A 17364-nucleotide genomic window follows, 5' to 3' on the forward strand; every position below is an offset into this window, starting at 1 on the left:
GACATTTCTGCCATTTCTTCCACTGGTACTTGTTTATACCTTAACAGCTTTCTCTAGATTCTTGTGAAAGTCCAATGTCACCCAAACGGTTACTGACTACAACGTTCAGACAACTAAAAAAGTATTAAAGAAAGACTGCAGATTTATATTAATGAGTAAGTACAGTATATACAGTAAATGTATCACAACTAAGCACATACAGTATCATCACTAAACAGTGTTTGGAGCAAGATGCAGCACACACATAAACACTATATGACAATGTGCTCTTAGCAGCTAGGAAAGAAATTAATAAAGCACACAGTAAGTAAGCCATGAACTCTATTTAAGCCTTGCATTGATAATAGTACTTTGCAAGTCTTGTTGTGGTGTAGTGCAGAATTCAAACCATAGCATGTCATGTTAAAATCGCATAATGCACTAGTTAGGGCTCATTTTGAATACTGTGTATAATTTTGGTCACCATGTTATAAAAAGATAGTTACTCAGGAATCAGTCCAGAGAAGAGTAACCTTTCTAGGGCTTAAGGGAATGTCCTACACTGACAGACTGAAAGAACTGTCTTCCACTGAAAGAACTGAACCTTCTTTGTCTTTAACAGAGAAGACCTAATACAAGTATTCCACAAAGAAATTGACAAAGTCTACACAGATGACTTTTTCAAAATGAACAGCCTCTCATTTATGTACCTTTATGTTCTTGATTTTTTTCTTCAGTAGAACAGTGATATAGGTTCAGTTCACATAAGCATCAGTATTAGTTTGAAAATGACAGATAGCTTATCTAATATCTAAATTAATAAGAAACCTCTGAAACGTTTAATTTTCATACTATCATATTAATTTTTATTTTACTAAATGAATTCATAATCTTAAATAACTAAAATAATTTTCAAATCCAGCTTTTAAGTTTGACTTGCCAACTGGTAAATTAAGAACTAGCTTTCATTCAATATAACACATTGTTTGATATATGGAAGGTTTTTAATTCAAACAATGTTATTAACTCACACACAGGTGATAACATTTTTAATGAAAAGCATCACTTTGCAAAGATTACCTTTGGCCATTTAGTGAAAGAAGCTGTGTCATTTATACTCTAATTACCTTGTAAATTAAGAGAAGCATTCTATATTTAAATTAAAGAGTACATCCAGAATCACTCGGTTTTCATGCTCAAAGTCATGTTCCTGCCTATATTTATTCGTTTTTCAAATGAATTATTTCCCAACAAAATTAACTGATACAATTAGAAAAAAATTTAAAGCACAAGACGTTAGGAAAGAATAATTTGTTTTCCAGGTATTTGCAGAAATCTTTTTTACTTTTCACAAAAGCATTGTAATTACAATTAAAGTGTACCGTTTTATATATCTAGCAATCTTTAAAACTAACTAATTTAATTCTGTTTTTAATAAGATAATATCACTGTAAAAATAATAAAACAGTGTCAGCTAGCTAACACAAGTGCTGCAGAATTCATCTCCTTAGGATAAAGACCAACCCTCATAACTCAACATCATGTTACAACATCACGTTACACAATAACATGGTTAGAATTCCAAGGAGTTTTCACTGTGTGGGGGATTCTTATCAGCTTTTTAAATAGTTTGGTTTCTTGTGACCTTCAGCATTGAGTTCTCTGGAATCATAACTATGGGAGATTTTTATGGCACAAAAATGAACTGAAAAATGTTTCTTTCATGTGTGAATTAAAAAAAAGATTTTTATATCTATTTATTCACAGTAAAAATGTTAATGGTTGTTTTAACATGCAAAAAGGAACTACCATTCATTTTCAGGATTGCACAATGTTACTTTGGTCACAAGCTTTTTTCTGAATGAAGTTCCTGTCTTGTTTCTGGAACATCTATCCCATCTTTGACACAGCAGAAACTAAGATGAACTTCCAACAAATGCCAATTTATGTGTGCAACAGAGGGGCACTGCATGTGTCAATACTATAGCTTCTGAGTCAAATGATAAATGACGTTTTCAGTGATCACTTTTCAAAGGCAGCCTAGTTTGGCATTCCAATCCATCTATCCAATTTCTTCACATGCACTTGAAAACATTACAGCCAAATTAAAAGCCCTGATTGAAAGAAAAGACTTTTCACCCCTCAGACCACAGAAAACTCATCTATGTAAATACTTAAAATGCCTAACAAATTTAGAATATTTTCCTCAATTTAAATATACTATTAAATTGCAGCACACAGTTTTTTCTCTGGGATTACTTGATGTGATTAACATATCTTGACTTGCATGTTGCATTTTGCAAGCATGGGATAAGATTTAGTTACAAATATTTCAAAGTCCTGTGGCATGCATTCATGTCATGTCAAAATGTTCGCTCTGCTTTATTAGAGGTTTCTAATATTTTGGCCAGTGATTTATGTTTAAGTTGAACAGGTGTATACTACAATGTCATTGACAGGACCCATGTTATATTAAAGAGAAACAGAGAAGGCACAGGAGTTTTACAGATACGATGCCCTAGGCACCAGCTGACCTTAAACTCACCACAAACTGTCCAAATAATGAACTGAGGATGTGTTCAACACTAGCTGCAGAGCTACTAGCTACTATCCATTGACCTGTCACTTTAAATACGGTACATCACAGAATTCTGTCATTTAATCATTATTTTGTAGAGATGATAATAACGGTGTACAATTAAAAATGCATTGTACACAGTAGTGTTGCTCCCTCTCTGAGTACAGTGTCCACCTCAGGGACTTTTTCTAGCTCAGTCACAGAAGACTACGATAGCACAGCACAGTATGGTTTTTCCACCATTTTGAAGCTACTAAAAACTCCAGAGTGCCCTGAGTAAACCTGCTAACCCAAACACCAAGGCTGACCTCCATGACTGCATGTTCACGCCTAGGTCATGTCAACCAACCGTGACCTGGACTCCCCAAGAGGTGGCGCAGTATCAGGAGAATGTTGCCAAGGGTGGAGGGGGGATGGGTCGGTCAGAGCTCTCTCAGCTCTTGGCGACACTGGGCCACTCCTCCAATCAGTCCCAGTCCTCAAGTAGGGGGCGGTGCTGGCTGTGATGTGTTAAAAAGGACGAGTGGCTTGTAGGAGCACCTACACTTCCTCATTCTGCCCTGTGTGAGGTCATGGGATTTTAAATTAGCTGGGATTTACAAAAATCTTTAACTATTCTACATCTTTAAAAAGCCTGTGTGACTTTTTTTTTTTTACAATTCTTCTGCTTTAAAATTCTGTCTTCATGATGCTTAGTCTAACTGTGGACAAAATGCTGAAACCCAAAGCAGTAGTAGAATTTGACTTACTGTTGAAAGAACGTGATTACAGAACTCAAACTTTAGTGTATAGTATTCATTCAACTCCTAATCCACTTAAAAAATTTGCTGCAAACTCTCCTGAAAGCTATAATTAAACAGACCCATTCTCCTGAAGTTTTTTCTTACCTTCTCTAAAGAATGTTTTTCGGCAACTGCCTGCCACTTAAAAATATAAAAACCCTGATGAATCATCAGAAGCCAAACTAAGATTTAGCATAGGCAGTTCTTATATTGCACATTTCTCCTAAAACTACCAGTTAATATTTCATAGTTCATGCAGCTAGACCAGAAAGACGGAACTTATCTGGAATTCAAGCACCCTTTGCGATTCACTGGAATTACTCAGCTCAGTGAGAACAGCCTTGACAGATGCTGGCCATGGGCCAGCTAAGGCCAAACGAATCTGTCTAACCCAATCAGGAATTGAAGAGTTTGCTTAATTTGAAATAATATGAAACCTAGAATCTATAAAAATGCATTTAAAATTGGGCATGACTTAGGAGACCTGTCTGTGGTGATCTGAGTATTTGCATGTAAGATTAGATCTTAACACACATTACTAAGTCAGTAAGGGTTAGAAAAGTTACAAAGGCCAAGAAGAGTAGACTTTCAGAGATCTGAGTGTTCTGGTTGCTAGGACAACTTAAGTGACACAAATTCTCTAGGTCATTTTATCGTCTTACTGCTACTTTAAACCAATCACACATCCAATAAACCACAGTGGGCATGAAAAAAAACGTTTCCTTCAAGGACTTACCTGCCAAAATATGCTGTCTATCTTGTTTCCTAGGAAACCTTCCCTCGTTTCGGAAGACAAGAGTTTCGGGCCCAGTATTGTCATGAATTCATCGAAATCCACCTGGCCATCTCCTGGAAAGGACCAGGAAGAAAAGGTGTTAGTGCATGTGAATACAAAAATGAAGTAAAGACGCTCAGGCAAGCCAACAAATGTAACAGTGAGTAGTGTTAGTTGTGACTTAAAAGCTACAGTTGCATATCCCATGAAAAGGTCTTCATCAGATTAACCAATGTATGTTAATATTCTAAAAATATCATCAAAATGAATCACAAGAGGTTGGACAGAAAGAAACGATAACTTATTTAGGTTTTTGGTCGCTGCGTATAGCAGGAGGAAATCTGCTGAAATATTGCTAGTCTCTATTTAAGAAGACTGGCAACATTGATGTGGAAAAATATTAGAGAATGAAAAAAATGTGTGAAAAGAAGAAATTCTTACCATTGTTGCACTTAACTTAATTCAGCAAAGAGATATTTTAAACATTTGCAGGACTTCAAACTGTTATTAATGTCAGACATTCATTGTTCCTCCACATAAAAATGTATAGTATGATTCCTTTCTGTAGCACTTGCTGCTTAAACTTTGCACAACTTGATTACCATACTGGAGCACATTCACAGGGGAATGTCTGGGTCTGCTCAACTTCAAATTCCCCTTAGTGCACCTGTTTAAAGCACTTGACTTCCAGAAAGTCTTCCCTTGGGCCTGACATTCAAAAGCAAGGCTCTGCCGGCATTAATTAACAAGTCTAAAAGATTCACAACGGAGGCAAGAACTTTGAATGAACACATTTAAATGAGTTTGATTGGGGAATTAATCGCAAGACAGCTCTCAGCTGTTGGGCATTTCTGAGCCAGTGTCAAAAAGCACAAAGTGTTCACAGAAATCAATTAGCAAAATAGGCGAGATGAAAAAACAAAACAAAATAATACATTGTTTGATGGCTGGGATGATAGAATTGCATTCCCCCATCAGTATGATCTACTGTTTAAAAGATAAAAAAACAGAACTGTAACTGAAATACAGAAATGTATTCAGTACGAAAATAGAGACTACAGGCAATGTTAGACAAACATGGGTCCTCTGAGATGTGACATAGGTCAGACATCTCTGACTCACTTCTGCTCGTGCTGGGGCCCTGGGCTCATTTCCTGACCGTGGAGTTTGTATGTTTTCCCCGTGTTTAACAGATTGCCTCCAGAAGCTCCGGTTTCCTCCCACAGTCCAAGACATAGTGGTAGCTGAATGGACTTCTGGAAAATTTGACCGTGGTTTGAGTGCGTGCACGTGTCCATGTTTGCGTCTGTGCGTGCCCTGTGACGGACTAGCATCCCATCCAGGGTGTATCCCACCTCGTACCCACTGCTTGCTGGAACAGACTCCGACTCTCTAATGACCCTGTATTGGATAAAGCGACATGGGGATGGATGGAGGGGGCACCCACACATTGCCATGCCAGCTTTCATTTTCTCGCTTCCCAGTGCACACAGACAAGCGAACTGGTCGATAAACTGGTGGCCCTGCCAGATGACTCTATCTTGCTAATTAGACTTCCTTCAAACTCTGAAAATGACCCTCATTGGAACAGGCACATAAATGGCATTGATCTGACAATGCATATGCAATAGAGTGCTCATTGCAATGACAATTATATTTGTGGAGTGCCCTTTAACAGCACGGATCAATGGAAGAGATAAACTGGGGCTCTGGGTAGAGACAGAGGAGAGCCCTATAGGGCTGCAGAACTTTCTAACACAGTCCATGGGATATTTCATTACTGAAGAAACATACCGTTTGTTTCAATTATACATGAATACTGCCTGTGCAAGGACAGCTGGAACACTTAAGAAATCTGTGTGCTGCGTCATAGACCTTCTATGAATTTTAAGTAGCCATCTTTGTTAAACATGCATCACACTGCTGTAATTCAAAGCTATGGTAGTTTGAAATGGGAGAACCTTTTGGTTCTCTTTATAAGAGTAACGATATTTGTGATTAAAAAGGATTTGACTTATTTTTTTCCAAATACATAATATGAATCCATTAATCTAAATGATAAATGCAATTATAAATTCAACAAGTAATATAGAAACTCCACTGGACCATTTATTCCAAGTTATTGTTTTAATTAATACACATCGAAACCTTGGTGTTATTGTTGTTGTATTTGATCTGAGACCAGTCTATCTGCATTTGGATCCCCATAACTCACAAACTACAAATCCTCCATCTGTAATTAAAGCACAGATGGTTTGTAATTGCAAAATGAGTAGGTGCATGTGTGCTACTCTGCTTAAATAATATTTATGATTGATTATGGCTTTTAATTAATATGCAGGGTAGAAAAGAACATTTCATGAAGCAAAAGCATGCCCTTAGGAATTTCCTGAATAAATAATAGTTGGATAAAATAGGGAACTTGTGTGGTTATTAAATCACATAACTTTAAATGCAAGTGAAAATTAATAGGAAAAGAAAAACATACTGCTGAGAGTTTCCGAGCGAGCATTTCATATACTTTCCAATCAAAAGTCATTAGCAAAACACAAATACAATTGAATAGGGTTAATGAGGGGGGGTGATCTAATGTCACTATGTAAATTAGCTTTTCAATTGCATTTCATTGAATTAATTCAGCCATACAGTTCAAGGCCTGCATACTCAATTTTGATCTGGTCCAATTAAATGATTAAGGATTACACCGGACCCATGCCCTCCAGCAGAACATTAGTTATTTTGGTCTACAAGAATTCTAACCAACAAGCAGATTACAATTCACAAGCACTTTCTCTAGGTGACTTTCTATGCATGAAAGTAAGGACAATGGCCTTCAACTATTAAGCTCTAAAGCACCACAAAGGTAATATGCAAGGTTAATTTACAAAAGGCTGATTGCTAATGAATTATTGCCACAGTGCTACAACACAGAGGAAAATGATTATTTCCAGACTGGGATATTCTGTGTGCACCCAAGATTTTTTGTATTCGAACAGAAGGTGGCACAAATATTTTTTTGTAAGAAAAACCGCCATACCTCATAGCATTGAATGGTTTTCTACATTTCTATAATTTTCTACATATCTCTATCATATATAATTATATTCCATAATATTGTAAAATATTACACAAGGTAAATAATGGCACAGGGTTAAAATGAATAGCAGAACTGTAAAATGATATATAATCAATGTATCTTGAAGTAATTCTTGTATATATGTATATATAGTATTATAGTACATAATATAGTATTCTGTCTTCCTGTTGGTTGATAGCAGCAAGCAAGAAGTTCAATTTGGGGAAAAAAAATCTATGCCATTCTACATTCAGTGTGAAAACACAGTTAATGGGAAACAGAAAAACAGATCTGTGTGAGGAGTCTTGATGCTATCAAATTATTTCATTTCAAAATTTGAAAGTGTTTCTTAAAAGTAGTTTTGCATAAAGCTAGAAAAAACATCAAGACAGATCAACATGTCACTATTATTCCTATTGTCAGATCAGGCAAGGTTGTTTTTCATAACTTGAATATAATGATATGTTATCCTGCAAGGTCAAACAATAACATACTTCACACTATATTCAAATGTTATTTGGAAAATGGTTTCCTAAAGAACCAAAAATAAAACCACAAACACAAATCACAATAGTACCTTTATTATCTCAAACAAAAGTCCAGCCTTAAATCAGCATACATTTAAGTTTGAAAGAATCTGACAAGTAATCAGTAGCAAAAGTAGGCTTTTTTTCCTTTGCTAAGAAGTTTGTGATAAAATATTTTTTTATCCCACCAATGTAACACCAAGATATATCTACAAAAGACTGTGTCCAGTTTTAACATCTTACATTTGCAAATAATAAGTATTGTAAAACAGAAATTAGTTCGTGCTGTTGCAGGAGTGACAGAGAAATGCTGTCTCTTTACAATCACTCAAAATGGTTTCAAATAATTCTAAGGGGCTGAAAGGAAAAAAAACCCACAAAGATTTAAAACACCGATCTCTATTTGTCACTGCTAACCTTTGCAGTGTTACAACTCCCCAACGTAGAGTGCATAAAACTACTTTTCAAATCATAGCTGCAGTTTTCATTTGTGTTGACAACTGCTGAGAAACGATAGGCATTTTCTTGGAATGCTGCACCACATCTTACAAACCTTATGGCAACATCTTATGCTGCGCCAGTTCTGGAGATAAATGACTGTCTGACCAGTGCCCATCGAATAAGTCACTTTGATATGACAATTGCTGCTATAAGAAAGAGTTGTGTATGTTTCTTGCTGCACACAGGTCTTCGGCTGAAAGTTTTAAAAATTGACCTTCAGAAAAAAATTAACTGAGTTTAAAACACCAGCAAATGGATTTCTATGGGCTCTACATTAAACAGAGAAACAATGAACTGCAACAGAAGAGCGCTGGACTGTAAAAAGAAAAGAAAAAAAACTGAGGCTAAAATATCGAAAAAGAAATTTGTGTCAAAGTAACTTTAAATGTCTTCTCCTTTTTTAACTTGCACAACAAATTACTGACTGTTCAGAAGACAATAAATAATAAAAGCAACAAAATTCAAAAGTACTGCAGAGTATTTTTTTAGGTTTCACATCAGTAGTTAGCAGCATAGAAGATTTTCTATTTACAGAATGATGTTTGCAGGCATGTTTTTGGACTGGGGGACTTGTAAGTGAAAACCAACTTGTCAGACAGTTGTTTTATTAAAAAATAACTAAAACTATTACATGTTCTTGCCTGTGCCTCTCATAATATTCCACTCTCTCTTGATATACAATACACTGTATATTTATGGTACCAATAAATATACACTGCATATATATGGTACTAATAGACAACAGAAACTATACAATAGTGCTACCAAGTCAGCTGCAAATATTCAGCACTGTCCCCAGTTTTTTAAACTCTCAAACCTTGAATGTTGCAGATTGCATAAATAAATAATGTTTAACTTGTCATTCAAGCACAATGTCAAGCACAAAGGTTAAGCACCGCTGACCCAAACTTTACACAGCACATAAAAGTTAGTTGTTTTGAACAGGGAACACAAAGAAACTAGACACAAAGCATTTCCAGTGTTCCAGAGCTTAGACTGGTGACCAGATGCACAGGCCTCACACAGTTTTCTTTTGTTTTTGCCAAGATGTGTCTCTCCAAGAAACTCACTGCCCTGACAGTAAATCCCTTTCAGCTTCAACACTTTAGTGGGATGGAGAAGAAAACAAAATTGCATTCAAAATTTCATAATAACTATGTCAGGAAATTACAGTGTAGTGTAAATACACAGGACTGCTGTTTCTCAACATCTGTTCCATACAGAACTGTTTTCAAATAAAACTGTCTTGCTTTGACTCCTCAAAAAAATCAATTAACAATTAAAGACAAATCAATTAAATGCGAGAATAACTTCAATAGCCTTTCTTTTCACTCCAGGACTGAATTATTGCTCTCACAGGGTCACTGTGCTCCAGCTTCCCAAATGGAATTCAAATATTTGCAGTATAGTGACTATACTCACCTCATACTAAGAGAAAAACTATCACTTTTCACTTATACTGTATGTACCTCTGACCCCAGGCTCTCTCCCTGTCTGTGTGTCTGTGTCTCATGGAGAGCAAGCTGGGGTATGCAAAAAGATAATTCCTAATGCAAGAAATTGTAAAGGGTTAATAAAGTGATGTTATTATTATTATTATTATTACCTACAATGATGTATTAGAAAGTGTGTTGCAAATCAATAGGTATTTTAATTTGATTAAGAAAATGTTTTGACACTAAAATAAACACCAAAAATGGAAAGTGCATTATATGTACTTTACAGAACACATAAATAAGATCACTCATAAAGTTTCATTCATAGATGCTGATCAATATCTTCATTGATATCAAAGGTAATATGATGGCAAGTTGGATCAGGAGGTTTTTATATCAAGACATTCTGATGCCACTAACCTGGTTCAGGGGTCACAGCGTCCTGTAGATTACTTCCCATTTAAGCCCTGAATGGCTACAACGGATCAATTAGCTGTCTAATCAGGAGAAGATTAACATGCTTTCCAGGATGTCAATTAAATGTGCAGGGCACTGGCTCTCAAACAGACCAGGTCTGATCTGACACTCACCATCCATGTCTAGTCTCTGCATGATAATCGCCAGTTCCACCTCGCTGGGCATATACCCCAGCGATCGCATCGCCATGCCCAGCTCCTGTTTCGAGATGAAGCCGTTGCCATCTCGATCCAGTACCCTGAATGCTTCCCGTATCTCTGTGAAAGAGAACCAAAAACAAATGTAAGCATGTTTTAAAAATGGCTGTACATGATGGGGCACCAGCTAGAGCTACAATGTATACTTCTTCCTTTTTCTATTGTCCACACACTTGCAAACGTCCACTCTCAGCAGCAGATCATTGCCATTTGCGATTTTTAAGGGGAACTGCAGTCTCAATTTCGCAGACCGGTTAGTAAACTTTTAGTAACATTCATTGACGGTACTGAAAAAAATGTATACATTTTGAATTAAGCACAAAATTGTGTACTTTGTGGAAGTTCTGTATAGTTGCCATGTGGTTGCACACCTCTGGTCTCGTCACAGGCGAGAGCGAGATTTCCAATGAATTGCGAAGTGAAGCAGCCCTTCCTGCTCACTAGTCACTGTAATAACTAACATAATGCGATGTACAGGTGAGTATCTAGTGTTCCAATGTGATCTGCAATATTTCTATTGAATTAAAATAAATGTACAGTATGCACAGGCCTGCTCGTTTACAATGTAATAGTGCCACTTCATGTCACCAGAAGTTTGGTCAACTCATTCAAAATCACAGAACATGGCGCTGCGCATACCTGGAAATTTTGTCTATTTTGTGGTTACTGTGTTACTGTGTACATTTTACTTTCACTGTGGTTTGAAATGCACTCATCAATGCTGATTCTTTCTAACCCCAAAGTATAAAAATAGCATTGCATTTCCTTTTTAAGGGCTGAGACTGCTCCCCGCACTAGTTGTAGCGTTTAGGAATTTATCAGTAATTCCGGGTGCTCAATCTGTTCTTTCAGACATTCTTTGATAATCGAGTAGTGACAAATAATTTTGAGCCAACAAATAAAAGGGATAGAGTTCTTAGTATTACTAGTATACTCTCCTGGATGAGGAAATGATCTGCACCCAGTGCTGTCACACCCCCTCACATACAAAGGGTGAAGTAGGGGTGCCACAAAAGATGGAACGCAGTGTTGTATGTAGACAGGGAGAGTTTATACACAGGGTAGCAAAACTGCGATATTAGAATTTGACCTCCTCCAGAATAACACAATAAAGCAAATCCTTAAAAAACTACCTCTGTCAGTCCCTTTACATTTTTAAATGATCAGGAAAAGCTGAGGAACAAAGCACAATACCAGCTTTGAGCTTTAACTTTCAGGTTAAATGCTAGCAATTTTACTATTCTGTTCACTTGTATCAAAGAGTTATCTTGAATAAATTCAGTAAATACAAATTTTGGACATTAATAGAAGATCTGATTCAGTATTATTGGTCTTATTCTCTGCAAATGCTGCAGTTAACATCTCAATCAGATCTGTAAAGAGGATGGCCTTTCTCCCCAAACTGGGATATTATTAATTATACAGTATAAGATACTAGACAAAATGTATATTAAAAAAATTCTTATTAAATCAAAAAAAAAGTATTTGGAAGAAAACGCTTCCAAAAATCAAACCCTACTTAAAATTAATGACTGAAAATCAAATTAGCAATCTGCTAGGGACCTATGTCACCAAACTACCCACATCTGAGATGTAGCTGTCTTGTACATTAATGCAGACAGCTACACATAAAGGAATTTACAGCATCATAAAGTTTTATAAAATGGAACACGTCTATAGATCAGTTCAGCACAAATTCTTAAGAAACTCAGGAAATTACCTTTATCAGTGTCTCAAGCATTTCACCACAACAAGCTAAAATGCTGATCAATTTCTCAGTGAATATCGTAATTATTCAGTAAGTCTTTGTTTCTTGGAATAACACCAAGGACTTTAGTTTCATATTTTCAATAGTATTAGAAGTAGAAATATTTCTTTTTTGGACAATCAAATTATGAATTCAATAGGATTAGGTTTTTAATTAAAAGTATATTCATCCACAAAAACATGTACTTGAAATTTCTTTGTTAAAATAATCAAACAAAAAGGTGATTTAGCCTTTAATTTTACCACAAATTTACAAGTTTTAGATTATGGGGATAAAGTGTAACCAATTTTCCCTTCAAAAAAGCACAGCAATACAATTTTTTACATAAGTACAGCATAGTTTCTAATAACCTGAGTAATACAACAATCCTTTTTAAAACACAAGACTACTACTATTCAGTTATTAATATTGGAAAAGATTATATCAGGCATTCAACAAAACTGAGAAATCAGATGTCAAACCATAAATAACATGGTGCCACATTCATTGAGGTGTCAATCACAATTGATAGGGCTACAAATCAAACACAAATCACATTCATTGAAGTTACTGGGAAGCTTGTACACCTTCATATTCAAATATACTGAGCATCAAAAGGATGGCATCACTTATTACTGCAACACATTCATGATGTAATCAGGAAAATCAGAAAACACTTTATGTATCAGATGCACAGATATTTTATTGAACAGACATGACATTAATCACTTCATTATGCTGATTAAAATAGATCACCGCCACTGTGAAACTCACAGACCAGTAATAATAATAATAACAACATCACTTTATTAACCCTTTACAATTTCTTGCATTAGGAATTATCTTTTCGCATACCCCAGCTTGCTCTTCATGAGACACACAGACACACAGATAGGAGGAGAGCCTGGGGTCAGAGCACAGGGTCAGCCATTGTACGGCGCCCCTGGAGCAGTTGGGGTTAAGGGCCTTGCTCAGGAGCCCAATGGAGTAGGATTTCTCTGCCGGCTGCGGGATTTGAACTGGCAACCTTCTAGCCACAGACACAGATCCTTAGCCACAGAGCCACCACCCCGCGGTAATGTGTGTGTCGCCACCACTGGAAGCAACACAAGAGAGCTGCATGCTTTGCACCAGGTTTCAGATGCTGTTTTGTGGGACTGGATCCCCTTCCTATCATATAGCCTGGGTCTGTTCACTAGTCTCTGAGCTCTAGATGCCTCTCTTCATTGGAGATAATCTCAGAAATGTTCATTGCTTTCTCACTTTCTCATCATGCAACAAAGCAGCCCCAACACAAGCACCACGAGGACAAGTAATGTCTTTCTGGAATATTATCACATCAGAATGAGTCTGCAGAAAGGTCAGCATGTGAGGCTATTTGAGGTCCCGACTAATGTAGCGCCATGCAAACAGGCTCCCGTCAGTCACTAGAAGTGGAGTTCTACAGTGATGAGACACTCCCAGCCAGACCACCACACACTTGGACTTCCCCATTGATGGTTCTGTTGTACACAAAAATGATCATGTCTGCATAAGCCATATGCATCAAAATGGTCCTTGCTTCATTGCAGAATTGGTTAAACTGTTGGCAAATCCATTGCTGGCGAGAAAGCACTGTTCTCTTGATGAGCAGGGCATATTGTTCCGTTCTGTTTTATCCAAGAGGCTTCATACTGTATTTACCAGGTGAAAAACCTCATCATCTATACCCAATCAACTCTCTCACTAATGTGGTGCTGGCAAGCAAGTGACTTTAGCTGCTGCATATCATGGTCAGTCAGATCAGTTCAACAAAAACTTTTAATCAATATCCCAAATCCGATATTGCATATATAGAGTTTCGGTTTTTTTTGTGCTCAGTATATTAAGCTAGTTATGAACAGAACAAGAACAGCTGCTTTCTTCATCGACTCAAACACTATTGTCTACATCATCCACGGTATTCTTTGATGCCATATTTATGGGGCTTCATGGCTTTGGGATCATCGATAAGATTTACAGGAGCTGTTATATTTCTTCCTAACAGCTGGCTCACTGCTATAAATTTGTGTATTATCGATTCATGCTACAATACAAATGTTCTGAAAGCTCCCAGTTCTCCAGGAGAATTTGCACATTAAAGTGATATTTATTTATGTATTCAGAAAGATCAGCTCATGCATAATTAAAACAGGAAGAAACAATGACCAAGCTGTGGCATAGCATCAAACTGCTTTCATGGTGAATTTCAATTAATTTACCTCACAATCTAATACCCTAAACTTGCAGCCCTTCCAGTTCTAAACCTGAAGAGTGATTTGAGGCATTTTGAATGATTTGAAGCTGGGGTGTTTCTACCTTGTGCTTCAAGAATCAACAGCTTTTTCTAGTAATGCTTACTTTAGTAACAAATTGTTTGGCCCTAATTCACACACTGCTGCCACAGCAATAGTGGTCCCTTTGCTGGATTTTGCCAAATGGATACACAAAGTCGTTGGGCCCGTCTTCATTAATTCCAGATATTCCCCATAGGTCTAACTCCCAAACCTAAAGGTTTAACTTCAGACCTAGTAATAACTCCTGTTGGGCACCTCCCTGGTATTCAATATTGTATGCTGAACAACCTACTGGTCTTAACCTTGTATGCTTAAGTCCAATAGAATCCCTCCAGTTGTGGACACCAAATCACCTGTTTAATTAAAACATAACACACACTTTAGATTAATACCACATTTCGTTAACCTAATCAAAACCAAATTCAATTTTGCTCTGCAAAAAAGGCATACACTTGTAGCTACTGGACAGTATGATAACAAATGTGTCTAGGGATGCAACTTATTAAAGTGAGCTTATCACGTTCTGCTCATACAGATAGCATTTCTCAACCAGGCTTAATTAACGCTGGGCTTTGTTGACCTTCCACACAATTAATTGGATTGTTACAACACAAAGGGAAAAAGGGAGACACAAAAGGCCACACCACCAACATTTCACTGGTAACATGAGCAAACACTGGTTCGGTCATTCTGGTTTTGCAAAATAATGGAAACTTCACTGTACTATATAAGTATCTGGCTTAATTAATAAAACAATGAATCCAAAAAAGATTTTCCAAGACCCAAACCATCAATAAAAAATAAAAGACAAAAGAATGTTTTTAATTACATATAAAACAGCTTTTTATTTATTACAGCTGCGTACAAAGCTGCAGTCCAAAAAAAAGAAAAAAATAGGACTTTCAGAAAAACCTCCAATGTGATATAATCAAAGCCAGAAAAAGATGATTGATCTTTCTATTCAGTCGTATACTAGCATGGATTTTTTCTCTGAGGTCCTTTTTGTTATTATATATATAATCTTTTTCACTTTTTGAACTGTGGTGTGAAAAAACAAAACCTTTTTGCATTTTTCTGAGGATGGACCATTTTTTAAAATAAATTTTACTTCTAATGAATTGAAGTACACTTTAATTTAGGGTGTAAGTGTGCCTGTTTGAAGGCACTGGGTTCTACATATAACTCTTTGTGTAACTGGTGTTTTCTGCATTCCAATCCAGTTTAGTTAGATTTTCTTTTTTCTAACCTTTCATAAATCATATCTGCAGCTTCTGCGGATAGTAAGACTTTATTTCGCCCATTCATTTCAAAACATCCAGATAAAGATGTTTATTTCCATATGTGACAACTGTAGTCTCCATATCAAAAGCTCCAGTTTAAATATGTTATTTGTCAAATATTTTTTTTCCGTGTTCAACTGCCCAACCTCCAAAATACACTACAAGCCTGAATTAATGTTTGATAAGCTTAGCAATTCTCAAGTCAAAGGGATGTGTAAATACAGTCTGATTTTTTTTTTATCTGCAGCATACAGGAGCTGCCTAATGCGAAGAACAGCAAAGTTTAAAACAGCCCAGAGCACCTCTGGAGAAATGCCACCAAATCTAGATTATAATCTAGAATCCTGCCACATGTTTATTAACTATATCATGCCTATATTCAGAGCTCTGTCCAGCAGCTTACAGCGGCTGTATTATTGTGTTACGTTTTGAAATTGAAAAGAACATTTCCATATGGTTATTATCGTTCTATTATGCTGTACATTGTTGTATTCGTTTCCCTCAGGGTTTTATGTTCTCTGGGCAGAATCATAACACATTTAAAATTTGAATGAATTCTGGTACTTTGTACAATGTTTTAAATGTTTTACATTTAATATTTTATCTTAGTGGATGTGCAGAGAGGAAGAAAAGACAGTAATGACCAGAAAGGCCTAACAATGATTTACCTAGACTGTTAAATATGATGGAGGAGCTGTGACAACACTTCATATCGGCTGCTCACGTACGATTTATCTTGCGTGGTTGTGATCAAGATTTTGAAGATTCTGATCGATGTGAATCAAGATTGCTAAATGACAACCCTGGTTTTGTCTCAGCCAAATAAACTTTTAACAACTGCTGTAAAAGCAGAGACAAATAAGGGGAATGCTTGAGCAAATTTTGTTGCTCATACCGTGCATCCATTGTATAACTGCTGATTCTGTCCAAGATATCTAAAACTTTTAAACTTTTAGACAGGATTTCTCTCATTGTAAAGACGCAATTCTGAGAATCAAAACAGTTTGAACAGCAAGACTTTATAAAGAAGGTGCAGAAGCCTGTCTCACTCTTCTGCTTCCAACTACTCCAGCACTTCACTCACCATCAAGTTCTTCCACCGAGATGTTGGCTAACTGTTCACTGTCGCTCCCATCAGAAAGGGATCTGCTCAGATAATTCCCTTTATACAGCAGGCCTGCAGTCACATGGTGGAATGGCATCTTCTCCCTAAACGCCATCAGAGACAGAGAGAGACAGCAGTTAATGGACTTTATTTTCTCTAGCTTGCACACCCATGACTTACTGCTGATCGCTCTACAGAACTCTTACTTTTACCTTGTTATAAAGTGATTGTAGTGGAATCTCTCCTTAGATGGCTGGAGAGTTAGGCGTACCAACAGCATGCTGTGCCTCCACTGACAAGACATCCTCTCAAGAGGATTGCTTTTAACATTGTTAACATTTACAGGCTTGTTTTAAACCTCCGGATACCACTTAAAAGAATATTTCACACATACACGCTAATCGCTAAACGAGATCAGTCCACTTTTGCTTCATTTTAAATCTATGGTTTCTCAGCGTTTAATACTGCTGCCAGTGCCCGCTGAAGTGCCGCATTTTTATTAATTTACATGCTGATTGTCTGCGTGTGTTTATTGAATTGTAACTGTGCTAACATGGTGTTCGCTATGTATTCATACAATAAATATAAC

General features: G+C 36.7%; 1 protein-coding gene across 1 annotated transcript in view; it reads right to left on the reverse strand.

Annotated features, from left to right (window-relative positions):
* The window catches only part of caln1 (calneuron 1), a 42563-nt gene extending 25688 nt beyond the window's left edge, over positions 1 to 16875 (reverse strand). The window contains exons 1-3 of the mRNA XM_088906910.1: positions 16755 to 16875; positions 10245 to 10388; positions 4076 to 4188 (exon numbers count right to left, since the gene is read on the reverse strand). Of these exons, the coding sequence (XP_088763036.1) occupies positions 4076 to 4188; positions 10245 to 10388; positions 16755 to 16872 (375 nt within the window). The 5' untranslated portion in view covers positions 16873 to 16875. The remainder of the gene's footprint in view (positions 1 to 4075; positions 4189 to 10244; positions 10389 to 16754) is intronic.
* Between the last annotated feature and the right edge of the window lie 489 nt (positions 16876 to 17364).

The sequence above is a fragment of the Atractosteus spatula genome, chromosome 27, assembly GCF_055471065.1.
Source record: "Atractosteus spatula isolate fAtrSpa1 chromosome 27, fAtrSpa1.hap1, whole genome shotgun sequence".
Lineage (NCBI taxonomy): Eukaryota > Metazoa > Chordata > Actinopteri > Semionotiformes > Lepisosteidae > Atractosteus > Atractosteus spatula.